At 57.3% G+C, this 14630-nt stretch overlaps 1 protein-coding gene across 1 annotated transcript in view; it reads right to left on the bottom strand.

Annotated features, from left to right (window-relative positions):
- B4GALT5 (beta-1,4-galactosyltransferase 5) overlaps positions 1-14048 on the bottom strand; it is a 32815-nt gene extending 18767 nt beyond the window's left edge. Inside the window, exon 1 of the mRNA XM_066978259.1 lies at positions 13753-14048. Within this exon, the coding sequence (XP_066834360.1) occupies positions 13753-13879 (127 nt within the window). The 5' untranslated portion in view covers positions 13880-14048. The remainder of the gene's footprint in view (positions 1-13752) is intronic.
- Between the last annotated feature and the right edge of the window lie 582 nt (positions 14049-14630).

Genomic DNA, 14630 nt, shown 5'->3' with positions numbered 1-14630 from the left:
AGCTGTCAGAAAGAGGATGCAACTTTGAGGCTCCGGCATCCAGTCCGCTACCCCCGTGATTTTGTAAGAACACCGATGTCCTAAGACACTTATTAGCTTATCGTGGACGATGTAGCCTTGGAATACCTAACGTGTTTGAAATTGTTTTCTTCCACCTGGCAAGCAAAGTGCTAATCCAGCTGCTGTAAATAAATTAACCGATTCCATTACCAGAGAATGACCTCACTGCAGATCATTCATCCTGCTCTCTATTAACTTATCGAACACCTGATGTCACACCACAGCCTGCGCGATGCCTTCCTGGGAGTCAGCAGAGAAGCAGGTAGCAGGGCAAAGAGAGCTGGTTTGGGGTGTCCCGAGCAGGAGGGAATGAAGGACAACCTCCGTGCCCTCGCCCCGTGACAGACGCCTGCCGGACGTGCCAGGGTAAGCAGCCTGCTCGTGGGCTGCCCCCGGATGGTGCCCGAAGCTCTGCGCCGTGCTGCTGCTCTCCCACGCTGGCTGGAGCCTCCCTCCTGGGAACAGCAGGCGCTCGCCAGCACCAACGCTGCCCGGCCCCGCTGGCGGCGTCCCAAGGAAGCCCCAGCCCTTCTCGCAGTGAGGGTGGGAATAAAGCGCCCTGGCTTCACAATCCAGCTCTGTCCCACCCGTCACCACAGGCACCGTGCTCCCCGGGTTGTGAGTAACGCTCTGTAATTAAGTTACGCATTAATCCCAGATAAGCAGCAGCGAGGCTGTGCAATGAGTAAGCTCAGCGAGGGATAAGAGGGCCCCGGTTCAGGATCTAGCAAGGAGGCAATGGGAACATCACCCACCTGCAAAATCCCAGCCTGCAAGGGCCAGGGAGCTCACAGCTGCCAGGCTCCCAACCTGCCAGGGTTGCTGTTTTACACCAACAGGAAACAAATCCAGCCCAGGGCACAGGCTGCACGTCAGCTCCGGGCAGCCCGGCGATGCTGCCCTGCCCCATGGCTGCTCCTCATCGCCTGGTGGCTGCTAAATTGGCAGGGACTGTCCTCAGTCACCAGGGACTAGCAGGTTACAGCTCCGCACATCACCCCTGCCCCGCAGCCCCGGGGAAGTACACGCACCCGAAGGTGCACGCTGGGGGTGGCACAAACTGCCTCTCGCCCCACAGAGGCTTCTTTAGGATGCTGTACGCAGCAGGCGTTTCAGCGAGCGACTTGTCTGTTTACCCAGGGATCTGAACGCTCGTTAGCTGATATGAGAAACAGAGCAGCAAAAAAAAAAAAAAAAAGAAATTAGTTCCAGACTGACTGCGCCCAGAATGCAAGCTTGGCAAACAAGTCGGGAGTCAGATGCTTCCCTGGAAAAGACAAACACACCGGGGAGGGCAGGCGGCACTCGGAGGGGCGAGCAGCCCTCCCGGGCAGGCACGGCCCCTGCGGCCAGCTGCACACCCTGCTGCATCATCCTGCCTATTGCACAAGCAGCTCTGGGTACGGAAAAGGCACTTGGCAGACAAGCAGGGAAATTAATTTATAACAGGTGGGCACATCCCCACGTTCGATGCCCGGAGCAGATTATAACCGAGGCAGCTGCACGAGGGCTGGCAGCGCCGGTGCGGGCTCCGTGCTCTGCCCCCGTGGCACGGGGGTCACCCCTCGGGGAGCTGGGGCCTCCTGCAAAGCCAAGCCCCATGAGTGCCACGGTGCTGAGCGGAGGCAGGGAGAGATCCTGCAGCCCATTGGGATTTGGGGTCAGAAACGGCAGCCTGCGGTGCACGCCCCTGCTCACATCCTGCTCCCGCTCCTCAGCACTGCCAGCAGTGCTGCGGTCAAAGGCTTCAGCCTGCGGCACGGCACGGGAAGGTGACCCGTGGGACCCTGCCACGCACCAGGCACGCACCTACCCGCAGTGCTGTGGCACCCCTCCTCTTCTTCCTTGTCCTCCTCCTCCTCCTGGCCGAGGCACCAGCCCTTCCCTCCGTGGCAGATAACGAGATTTTAGATTACACTGATTTATCCACTCAACTTACCCGATTTGTCCAGGTCAAGATCGCTCCTCCAATGTATTACAGCTAAACACAATCCTCCTCCTCTCATCCCTTCCTCCACGCAGACAAGCCCTTGCCAGCACTTTGCAACCACAGCCCTACAAATGCCACATTTCCCTTCATCATCCTCCTCCTCCTGCAATTTGCTTGGGGTTTTTTCAGCCTGCTCCCAAGCCAGGTGGGGACGCGGTGCCCCCACTGCAGGCCACGAGCACCCACGGAGCCTCTCTCAGGTGAGCAGCGGGAGCCCCAGCGCCTCCAGGAGCCCCCAGTGCCCTCAGCAGCCCCCGGGGACACGAGGGCCCCCGGTGCCACAGCTCCCAGCGCAGGGCAGGAGGTAGCAGCTGGAGGTTTGGTGTCAGCACCGCTCGAGGAAGCCGTGCCTCGCTATCAGCTTGCTCTAGCGCAACAGTAAAGAAGCCCATGACCACGCCAACTAGCATTTTGGCTTTTTTAACCAGGTGAAAGCAGCTGAAGCACGGCGTAGGGCAGCCTCCCCGGCACACTCCTGCATCGTGCGCTCCCTCTGCAGCCCCGCTGAGCTCGGTGCTGTGATGGAGCCACACCGGGGCTGCCCAATGGGGCCAGGTGTCAGCAGACACCCCATGCTGGAGGCTAAAAACGCTGAAAACCATTCGACGCAACGCAAGAAACCGGAAAGCAGGTGCTGTTGGGCTGACTTGCCAGCCAGCAAGCCTGCTGAGGGCTGGAAACACCAAAAGGTGCCTGACCAGCGTTTGCCCGGAGTTACAGACGCAAGATAGGGCAGGAGGACCTGCAACAGGCCGCAGGAAAAGCGAGGCAGCGGGAAGCACAAGCACCTGCTGCCACGTTATAATTGCGCAGGTCGGTTCACCTCAAAGCAGAATTGAGTTTTATCTTCTTCCTCCAGCCCAGCGGAGGTTTACCTCCGCACTGGCCGTTTTCCATCTCTCAGGCTGTGCCGACAGCCACACGCACAGAGCTGGGCAGCCCCGTGCCCACAGCTGCTCCCTTCTGCACACCATCAGCGAGGGGAAAGGAGGTTACCAGAATAGCTTTTTTTAAAAAAAATAAGAGGGAAGGTGATCTGAATAGCTGGTGCATTCTGAATAGCTTGCTCAGCTAAGCCGGGACAGCTCTCCCCACGGTGAAGGGTGTGCTCGCAGCACGCTGGTGGCACACACAGGCACGAGGCAGCACTGACGTGCCTCTTGTGACAACAGCAAGAGTTAACCCTGCCAGGAAGGGACATGTGCACCCTCCCCTGCTGCTTCAGGGAGACCCTGGCAAGCGCAAGAGCTCCCAGCTGAGGATGAAAAATCACTTTAAACATGCCTCTATACCTGCTCATAGCAATCTTTCCGCACTCCTGAGCATGCACAGGAATAAACGCTGCACGACAGGCTGGGTGCTAGCGTCATGTCCCACACGGCGCCTCTGCGGGGCAGCGGGACAGGGGGAGACAGCTCTGGTGACAAGCAGCAACTCTTGTGGGCTCCAACGCTCTCAGCCAGCGGTGTCCGCAGCTCATAGCACGTGGGTTTGGTGAGGCTTCCTGTGAGAGCCCTGGAGAACCTTATCTGCTGCAGAAACGTGGAAAGCTCACAAACATCAGCTGCTGTTGTAGAAGGTGGAAGCCCGACAGCCAGGGCACCTTCCGTACCTGCAGGCACGCAGCTTCGTGTATGGGGAAACACTTTCAAACTGACAGTGAGAGAACGAAGACTTTGAGGGAGAAAGTTCTCCGGGATGCTGAACTACAGCATCATCTACGAGCCCCGACAGCCCCATCACCGAGAACTCCTCCTGTCTGGTTCTGCGTTTGACCAGCCCAGCTCCCGAAGCGTGCCTGCGGAGCCACCAGGCTCTGAAGCAGAGCGCCCTTCTGCCCGACCCACACCGGAGTGACGTTCTTGCTCAAGAGCTGCTCTCCAGACTGGCACGTTCAAGGGCTTTGATCCATTTCAAATACAGCAATGAGCTTAGCCCTTGATTAACTACGTAGTATAATCCACCTAAATCTTGTTAGCCGAGAAGCCAGTGGCTCGTCTCTCCAGTGGCGGGCGGCGTTTCGTTCCACTGCTGGGCAAGCACAGCATACGGGAGCGCTGGAGGCACGGCACCCGTCCCTGCCCACGGCACCCACCACCCCCTGCTGCTCCAGCACCTCCGGATGGATTCGAGGCTCAGAAATTCACAGGCTCCTTTTGCAAAGCTTCCCCCTGTAACGGGGGAAATGCGTCTCTGAAAGGAGTCTGTACCAGTCCTGCTGGAGGGCACCTCGCAGCTCACTGGGCTGCCAGCAAAGTCTCGAAACCCCAGCACTGCCCGGCAGGAGAAGTCACCGACCCTGACCACAGCCACCGCAGGGCAAAACTGTCATGCTAGGATGTGGGTTAGGGGAGATCTGCTCCCACGAATGTAGCACGTTTATGCGAGCCTTCAGAAGACCAACGCCGTGAGAAGCGGTACTGCTGCTGTTTCTCTCTGGGGTCCCACGCAGGGGCATAGGACACACGGGGCATGCAGCAGGGAAGAGGCTGCACCGGGGCCAAACCCTGCAAATCCCTGCTGCCGGCTGCATTAGCAGCTCCTGAGCCCCCTGCAGCAGCCAGCAGGCTCCAGTGGCCACCGACGGGCTGCTGGTTAATTCACCCCTGCTAGCACATTGTGGGGCTGCTGTCATCTCTGTTACCTTAAAAAGCCCAGGCACAGGTCTTGGGGGAATGCGAGGAGGAGAAGAAAATAGGCTTAAGAATTTTTGAGGTGGGGGAAAGAAAAAGAAAAAAGAAAACCACAGTTTTAGGCACAATCCCAAAGCACGTTCTCAGGCAGGCTGGGAAAAAAACTTCACAGGATTTCTAAAACAGAAAAAGCAGCAAATATAGGAGATATTTCCTTTAATCAAATACTACAAAGAAAGGCTCAGCAGAAAAAATCTGCTCCCAAGTGCACAGGGCTCGCCAGTCACCAGCTGGTGCAACAGAAATCATCCTTTTGGCATCTGTATCCTCAACCAGAGTCAGGAAAGGGAAAGGGCTGCCCGCAGAGTAACCGTGCATGATAAATGACAGCAGTTGAGCATTGCAGGGGCATTTCACTGCTTCAGAGGCTGCTGCTATAACAATCTTCTCTGACTCAGCAGCTGAAAGGGACGCCGGGAAGGAAGCACCATAAAAAAAAAAAAGTCATGCATTATTAATATGGATGCTGGCAGCAAGACATGAGTTGGAAAAACACTGAGGGGAAAAAATATGACTGCAGAATAAGAGACGGAGCTGCGTGTGTCAGAGCACTTCACACTACCCTAAAAGTGGGCTGCGGTCAGGCCAGTGGCTGCTGCTGCCTACACGTGCTGCTGGGGCAGGGGCTGCCTCCCCCTCATCCCCCCAGCTCTATTGGGACGTGCATTTGCAAAGAGGAATCCGATGTGAACGATTCCCCCCCAAGATAGGTTGCTGCAGTCCCAGCTGAAGTACAGCAAACACAGCAAGTCTCGGGCACAGCCCACGCTAGCCGACGCTTTGGTTTAGGGTTTTCCTGCCCTGGCATGCAGCCATTTAGCCATTTTATCTCCCTGTGGGCTGTGCATCAATCAGCTGTCTGCCGACAAGCCCACCAGCCCCTACACCCCGTGTTGCACCGTGCGGCTCGTGCCCGGCGCTGCCCCAGCGCCACCAAGGGCGCAGAGCGCAGGAGTGGCACCGAAACGCTCCCCTGCTCCCACTGGGTAGGCAAGGAAAAATCATCAGTCGGAGCTCGCCTACCTGCTGCACTGCAGTATTTCATTTCCTGTTTTATTCTGCACGCTTCATGGATTTATTTATTTCATTTTTTTTTTTAAGAGGCCAGAGATACCTTGCCAACATTTAGCATCCGTGTGGCTGTCTTCATCACTTCCCATCCAAAATCCTCATGTAAAAGCCTCCACTGCTGGAAGGAGGCACTGTACGGTAGCAGCATGTGCTCTCCCAGCTCAGACGTCCCAGCACAGACCTCTGCGAGCCGCCTGCCCTGTATGCAGCCAACCCACCGATCCCTTACCAGGAGCACTGTGGCAGCACATCAGCGTTATTTATAATTTTGGTGCAGCTTGGTGCTCAGCCTCTGTAAAGCAAAGGAGGTGGGTAGTACAGCACCACGATTTGAGAGGTCCTTCTGATCATTCGTATGGGGATAGCATGCAAGTAAAACCGATCAGGTAGTTTGCCATGAAATTCCTTGGCATGTAAACAAGCCCTGGCTGACTAACACCTCATGCACCACAGCCCAACAGCTGAGCAAAGGATTTTTCTCCCTCAAAACTGTTTACTTTCTCTCATTTTCAAATGCACAGAGACACCCTCCATGCAGAAATACTTCCCAATCGTTACATCTCGGACCAGAAAGGCAGAGGGAGAGGACAACACTGCGGGCACAGCCCAGCACGCAGCACTGGCATGGGGAGCTCACTGGCCTCACCGAGCAGGGGTTCAGCACCGTGCGGCCATATCCCTGCTCGGACACATGCTTCCACCTGAAATCCACTCAAAGCAGCCACTGATCTCCCTGTGCACCTGGGGTTTCCATGTTGGGGCTCAAGCCCAGGCTCTCACGCAGCTGCGGTACTATTTATATGCCTTGGAAAACCGGAGCACCGCGTCAGGTGCGCCACAGCATTGACTTCATACAAAATGCCCGCAGTCACTACAAAACACAACCCGACTCCCCAGCCCGCCTGCCGCAGCTCGCTCATTCACTATAGATTTAAACAAAACCAGAAAGCCCTAGAAAATTCCTTCTGTGAGTGAACACAGGGCAGTGTTTCTCTCCCCGCCACGCCGCGCGCCGTGCCTGCGCCCACAAGGCCGCTTCCCGGCCAGGCCGCGGCTGCATGTGCTGTCCTTGTGCTGCCCCTGGGACCGGGCCAGGCAGCAGATTAGGATGCCTGGAGAGAGACATTCTCCTGCCGGGCACTTACATCACCCTCCAGATTTTTGGTCTACCTTTCCTTTCAAAATAATAGCGGCTCTGAAGCGATACTAAGAGTGCTGGCATTTTTAGAAGTGCTAAGATTTAACGGCCACGATTTAATGTCCTCCATAAAACACATCTGCAAACAGAGCTCAAAGATTTATTTATTTTTTTTAGGAACAGGTGCGAAAAAGCCTTAAAATACATACTAACCATACTAATGCACTGATGCTCGCCGTGCTGCCAGAGAAAAACAGTCAGAACAACCCAAATGCAAACAAGAAGGAAAAGCTAGCGTGGAAATAAACTTCACTAAAATAACCCAGCAAAGGTTTTGTCAAAGTAAACATGTTTTATGGTAACATTGCTGCTTTAAAAACAAAGCTGGTGAGGGGAAGAATTCCTCACTCTACAGAGTTTTCCTTCTGGATTCCCAGTGCTGCCATAGCAGGGGTTCTGCAGACCTATTCCCCCCAGCCTTGGGTCGTGGTATCCACCCCTGCGAGGCTGCCCAGAAGTTTCAGTGTAATTAAGCACGTAAAGACTCCACGCATTAAGATGAGCCAACACCGAGAGCATTCAACCAGGGGCAAGTGGGACACACACAGCTCCCCGCGCTCCTCGGCTCCGGTCCCTGCAGCTGTCCCCGGGGGGTTCATCACCCCGACGGAGCAGACGTTGCCCGAGTTAATGCAATTAATGAGCCCAGCCAGAGAGGAGGCAAACCATCACAAACCATCGGCTCAGGGAACAAAGCAGCAGGGCCGCAGCCCTCATCGCCACCAGCAGCTCCCTGAGGAGACTAGCGGCCTGCTGAAGCCACGGCCATCCACGGTTTCCCAAGCCTACAAAGATCAGGTTTCCTGGAGACCTGGGCTGGCGGCACTGATGTTTTTGCTGTAAGGTTTGGTCTGTTGCATATCGCTGAAGTTTTGATGCAATTAATTTGCAGGAATGAACCTGGAAGGCTTTGTGGCTTTCAGGAGTCATGCTCACGGAGACAGACCGCTGAAACGTGAACTACTCACATGCTCCCTGCGCTTGCAACACCAAACGAGCCACCAGCAAAATAACCCAAACCAGAAGTGCCTGACAGACGACACGGACCACTGTCACGGGTGCTTAACAGCAAAGAAAAGCCAGTAATTCACCTGCCCCCTGAGAAACCCTGCAATTCCCAGCCTTGACCTGTGAGCCCTGAGCTGCGGTAGCCTTCTGGTCGCACGTGCGTTTCAAAAAGCTCTGTCCTGACCATGACAGAAGCAGGGGCTATTTCCCCACGCTGCTGCCAGCTTCCTTCACGCTGAAGGCAGGAAACACTGAGTTCAAGACCCGGTATCAAGCAGCATTTATCACTGCCCTCAGTCACTGTCGTGTCTGATGCCTGTGAAAAGCTCGGAGGAACACCCCAAGAAATGCATCGTTACTACTTTGCGCTGTACAATTCTGCAGCACAGACTTTTTAGGGTTGGAAAGGAAGGTAAGCGAGGGCAGCACTGCCGGTGAGTTTGCGGTAGGCCACCACACAGCAGAAGGAAGGCCTAGGAGGTGACAGACAGAGCTGCCACAGCACAAACCTCACCGCCTGCAGAGCTGCGCCCTGTCCTCACCTGAGCGGGGCCCGGTCCCACAGTTGCCACCACACCAAGCCCCAGCCACCGGCACCCACAGGGCCCTGCCTCCTGGCTGGAGCTGCAGGCGAAACCCAAGAGTGAAGAGAAACAAAACCCCTCCTGCTTCTTCCTCCGCCAGCCATCGGGCCTGACCACGGCTCCTTCTGCTGGCATCCCCATGAAAAATGCATAGCGGTCGAAACGAGCAGCTCTCCGTCCCCATGTCACCTCTTGGCGTCACCGCCACAGATGTCCCAGCCCCGGGCAGGGCTGTCCCCTCGGAGCCACCCGCCCAGCCCTGGGGGCCCACCTGCTGTCTCTTCTCCCTGCCGAGGGCAGCTCCACGGCTGGGCCCAGCACCACGCTCCTCCATAGCTCGGAGAAGCTGGTGGCATCAAAATATTCACCCTGTCCACACCTGGAGCTACCCCGTATTGCAGTTTGCCAGGAGGATGCACTGAATAGCCGATTTGGATCGTTCACACACGGCAGTGTGGTATTTCTACAAGGGATCAAAGCAGTAGGTGAGACATACAAAAACACCGTGCCTTTGGTCTCCATAGTATCGCCCGGCTGGCCACCGAAACACAACGTGAAGGAATGGTGTTTCAAAGTGTTTTGACCGATCATAAATCACGCCCTTGCGTCACAGATTTAATCCGGGCCTAATGCTGCTGACTCGTGCCCTCTACAACAGGTCTGAAGCAATTTCTGATAAGTTTTGAGGAAGTAAAGCTCAAGTGAACTACAGCTCTCTCACACAGGTAACAATCTTTCACCCAATAATTTAAATTCTGTGTTATTTTCCCACATCAGATTCAGACAAGAAAGACTCCTGTACAGACCTAAGCTTAAAAATATAGAAAAAACAGGCTCCAACATCTGAACGAAAAAAAAAAAAAAAACAGAAGCAGGCACCTGAGCGCCAGGGGAGGCCTTGGACCTTCCTCCTTCCAGGGACCTGGTAACAGCCCACGGAGAGGACCAAGGCCACGGTTTGAGAAGTTTCTGCTGGTGAAGCGAGAGTTATCAAGGTGAAACTGCAGCATGCAGCGCAAGCAACTTGTAAAAGTATTACTACTTCCAGATGCAAGATGGAATTTCCCTGGTTTCCTGATCCCTGTTATAAAAGCATGAAGCCAGCAAGGAAAGACACCTTCAGGAAAGCCACATGAGCCCCCACGATGTGCAAAGGCATGACGGCCAGGGATTCTCACCGCAGCCCCTTGAAGCACCAGCAGCCCTCTCGGTATATTCAGGAAGCACAGGCTTCCCATAGGCAATCAACCAGCAGCAGTTTCTGGAGGTGCAATGCCTGTGAGGCAGCTCACTCACCCCATGGCCTCCGGGTCCTGCCCGGGCATGGGGCAGAGTTTTCTGGGCAGGCTGATCCCTGTGGCACCTCTGGGGACAGCTGCGGGCCCCCAGCACCTCTGGGCGATAAAAGCCTCAATGTGAGCAAGGAGACTGGACAGGCTTTCAGTTCTGTCTCATAAAAAAAACAAACCAAGCGGCCTGTTGGACTCCGAGCCCCGTAGAGTGTGGCCACAGCTCACCAGACTTCCACATCAGACGGGCCAGAGGCAGCAGCACCAGGAGCCTGCTCCCACGAGCACAGCTCAGCACCCACTTTCATTGAGCTCAGGGGCAATGGGACACAGGCACAGGTGTGCCAGCAGCTCCTCGGCCGCTGCATCTTTAACGGCCCTGCCAGGCTCTCGCCACGCAGCTCAGCACGGAGCGGAACAATCGGCCGCCTCACGGAGCGCACAATGGCAGCGATGAGACAGACCCACATAATAACCCCATCCGCACCAGGAACAAAAGCCAGCAGACACTGGGGAACAGCGTGGAGTAAAAGGGAACCCTGCTGCATCCGCGCGAGCAGCTCGGCGCCTGACGATCTGCTCTCTGAGGTGGATTTGCAAGCCCAGGCCCGAGGACACGAGTTGTTATTGTGCAGTTCGGAGGAGGCCACGCATTTTAGTAGAGTGCTGCAAAGGAAGAGATGCTGGCTGATTGTCAGATTGCTCTGTAAGAACTTGAGGCCCTAAGAAGATATCAGTTTTGTAGGTGAAGTGTTGTTTAAGAACATAAGCAAGGGGTCACCCCAGGGACAACACAAACAGAAGTCCCAAAGGCCCTGGGCTCCCTGTAGGTGCCAGGCATGGCTGCTGCCCACGCGGGCTGAGCTCTCCCACCTGCATCCTTGCTGGCACTAAACACAAAATTCTTCCTCACATTTCCATCACGAGCAGCACAGTCCGAGCAGATGGAGGGCAGGCCGTTGTCACCTGGCCTGGAGTACAGGACAGCACTGTGTAGGGCTTGGTGAGGAGAGGTGACCCTGAGCGGTCCCCAGCACCTAGGCCAGGCTCTGCTCTCCCTGAGGGGCACCAGGAGCCTTCTTCTTGCCTTCCCAGCCCATCAAGGGAGCTGTCAAGCACCAGCTCCACGCCAATATGCTGAGACAGCACCGAGAAGCGCAACTGTCCCAATTTCCTCCTGGCACTGGGACACAACTGCTCGAACACAACAAGCCTCAGCAGCTCCACAGCATTTTCCCTCAAATCAGCACCCGCTCCCCATCCAGGGCCTGCACCAGGCACTGGGGACAGGGCACAGCCAGGGTGCTGCCTTCTGCCAAAGCGATGGCACACCCCGCCACAGGGGTGTCCCACACAGCATCTGTGGCCACAGGTCCTCATGGTGGCCCCCAGCCACCTTGGGCAGGCTGCCTTTACCCACCAAAGGGACACGGGTCACCCTGCCCCTCCGCAGACCAAGGTTTGCTGTAGCAGCACGTTTTCATCAGTATTAAACATCGAACAGATTAAAGCCTTTTAAGGCTGGTTCAAAGTCACACACACAGCTTCCTCAACTTCAGGTCCCGTTTATTTGATTTTTTTTTTCTTTTAATTGAGGCGTGACCAAGGGATAGGATTAATCACTCTTCCACCTGCATTTTAGCCGAGAGCCACAAGTCGCTCTTCAGTCTCTTCGCCAGCAAGCCCTGCGAAGGATGGTTTTGGGGCTGAGGCCTCACACCATGTCGAGCATTTCCCCTTCACACACCGTTTGCTCAGTTTAGCGAGGGCTGCAGCATTGCTCACATCCTACCAGGAAAACTCACTTTTCTTCCAACTTTCTCCTTACCTCTTTGGCCTAAAAACAAACTGCTTCCAAGTGCTGGGATGATGAGCCCAGCCGCCACGGGAATACTGGGCTGGGTTTTCATGACGGAACATTTTTGGCTGAAAATGGTGGAAAAGGAAAAAAAAAAAAAAAAAACGGGAACCAGATCTTCTGTCACCTGATGGGGAGATGAGTCAGAACATCACTAACATCCACAGGCGTGTGGGGACAGGGACCATCTTCACGCCTTTGCTTCCTCTTCCAGCACCTCAGATAGGAGAGCAGGGGCTGGGACGTGGATGTGCTACCTGTGGTCCACACGGACAAAAGGCCTGGGCAACGAGCTGCTTTTACATGGGGATTTGTATCTTGCAGCACCTCCGATACCGGCGTGACCGTTGGCCACCCACAGCAGTGCAAAGCAAATGAGACAACGTAGCGCAACTCTAGAGGAAGAGCAAAACTATCCCTGCAAGAAAAGCTTCCCCCTGAAGCTGTACAGCAATTCCCTCTCGGAAGCCCGGCCACAGCCCTCGCAGCAGGCCGGGAGCACACCACGGAGCTGCTCCTTGCCCCGGCCCGAAGCCGTGCCCCCACCAGCAGCCACGCTCTGCCGGGGGCCCAGCAGCTGAACAGTGCCATTTCCCCAGCAGGAAACCAGCCGTTTATTTCCAAAGCAGCTCACCCCTGCACCGCTGCTCTCTGAAGGGACGTTCCCCATGCCTGCCCTGCACAGGGCCATGGGACGCATCTGACAAAGCCGCTGCCAGCAGAGCTGGTACAAAGCTGCCCTCAGACGGATGCTGAGGAGCTCTTGGCCACCCCAAGGCCAACATGCAGGACAGTGGCCAGGGCTCAGCGGTCAGCCCGTGGGGACAGCAAAGCCCTGGGCCACCCAGCCAGGCAGGGCACAGGCACCCAGGACCTCACACAGGCTGTCCCCAGGATGCGTGCCCCCACGTGCAGGGCTTTGCACACCAGCAGCATCCTGCTTTGCCCCGCACAAGGCTCCCAAAGCCCAGAGGCAGCGATGGGATGGGATCTGTAAATAAAAACCTGCAGAAGTCACTTCGAGGAGCACGCTTGGGTCTCCCTGGGATGTCTGAGCTCGGGATAGCACGAGTGATACCAATGACATTTCAAGGAGAAACCATCATTGGCGAGATTTTCGGTTTTATTGAAAAACCAAAACCACAATCCTTTCAAAAGAATGGGTACTATAGCTAGGTTGAAGGCCAAGCTGACTGTGAGCCTTGGCTTCTCGCAGAAACGCGATACACAGAGTGAAGACAACAGTTGTTTCCCGGGCCACAAGCCTGCCTGCCACTCTGGGAGATGGGTGCTCGGTCCCACGAGCACTGGGCGCCCAAGGCGCTGGCCATTTGGGCGCACGGCCACCCTCAAAGCACGCCGTAAGGACCAACACCACCGAACACTCCCTCCTTCTAAAATACGCACTTCTCATCTTTCTACTTTACCAAAAAAAAAAAAAAAAAAAGGAGTAGGATTTCCGCCAGGGAGAGTTCAGACCACAAACACTCAGCCAACACTCCGCTTCTTCAAAAACAAACTCCGGCGGCCGGCCGAGCCGGGGCTGTGCTTCGCGGGCCCGCGGGGAGGCACGGCTCGGTCGTAGCACGGCTCGGCTCGGCATAGCACGGCTCGGTGTAGCACGGCTCGGCTCGTATAGCACGGCTCGGTGTAGCACGGCTCGGCATAGCACGGCTCGGCATAGCACGGCTCGGCATAGCACGGCTCGGCACCCACAGGCGGCCCCACGACCAGCAGCAAGACCCCGCTCCCACGCACACACCCGGGGGGCACCCCCCGACACCCCCCTACCCCAAATCCGCTTTTTTTTTCCCCCCTTTTTTCCCCCCCCCCTTCCCCCGCCCCACCTCCAGCACCCAGCGCAGCGGCCGGGCAGCACCGCGCCCCCCCCCCCCGCTCCCCTCTCCGTCCCCCCGACGATGCTGTGCCCCCCCCCCCCCCCCGCCCCATTACTCAGCGTTTCCCCTCGGAGCGGCGCCGTGCCCGCGGCCCGCCGCTTACCGATGCCCGGCGCCACATAGACGAAGTAGAGGAAGGAGGAGGAGAGCGAGAAAAGGAAAAGCGCGGCCAGCAGCGAGCGCCGGGGCAGCAGCCGCCAGGCGCCGCGGGGGCCGCGGGGCCACCGCATGGCCGACGTCGCCGCAGCCCTGCCGCACCGCCACCGGCCCCGGTACCGGCACCGCCACCGGCACCGCCACCGGCACCGCCCCGCCGCCCCGGGCCCGCTCGCATGCGCCGAGGCCCGGCGGGAGCGTGCAGCCGGGGCCGCTCCGAGCCGCCGCCGCCGCCGCCGCGTGAATGAGCCGGGGCGGGGCGGTGCGGGGCGGCCCCGGCTGCTCGCTCCCGCCCCCGCCGAGCCGAGCCGGGCTCCTCCCGCAGCCGCGGGGGGCGCGGGGAGGGCAGGGGAGGGGAGGGGATGGGGGGAGAGGCGGCGGGGGGGGGTTAGGGGGAGCGGGGGGGGGGTGCTGGGGTGCGGGGGTGTGGTGCAGGGGGACGGGGTGATGGCCCCAGGACGGCCGGCGGTGGCCCCAGGACACCCGGGTATGGTCCTGGGGCACGCGGTGGTGGCCCCAGGATACCCAGTGATGGTGCCGAGACGCTCGGTGGTGGCCCCAGGACACCTGCTGATGGCACCAAGACACCCGGGGATGGTCCTCGGGCACCCGGTGATGGTCCTGGCACACCAGAGGTGGCCTTGGGACACTCAGTGATGGCCTTAGGACACCCAGGTATGGTTCTGGGACACCCAGTGATGGCCCCAGGACACCAGAGGTGGCCTTGGTACATCTGGTGATGGTCCTGAGGCAACCGGTGACACCCTGGTATGGGCCTAGGGCACCTATTGATGTCCCCAGGACCCCCAGGTATGGTCCTGGAAC

Source organism: Anser cygnoides, chromosome 16 (assembly GCF_040182565.1).
Source record: "Anser cygnoides isolate HZ-2024a breed goose chromosome 16, Taihu_goose_T2T_genome, whole genome shotgun sequence".
Taxonomy (NCBI): domain Eukaryota; kingdom Metazoa; phylum Chordata; class Aves; order Anseriformes; family Anatidae; genus Anser; species Anser cygnoides.
Note: the sequence above shows the minus strand (reverse complement) of the source record. Positions and strands in the feature narration are given on the sequence as shown.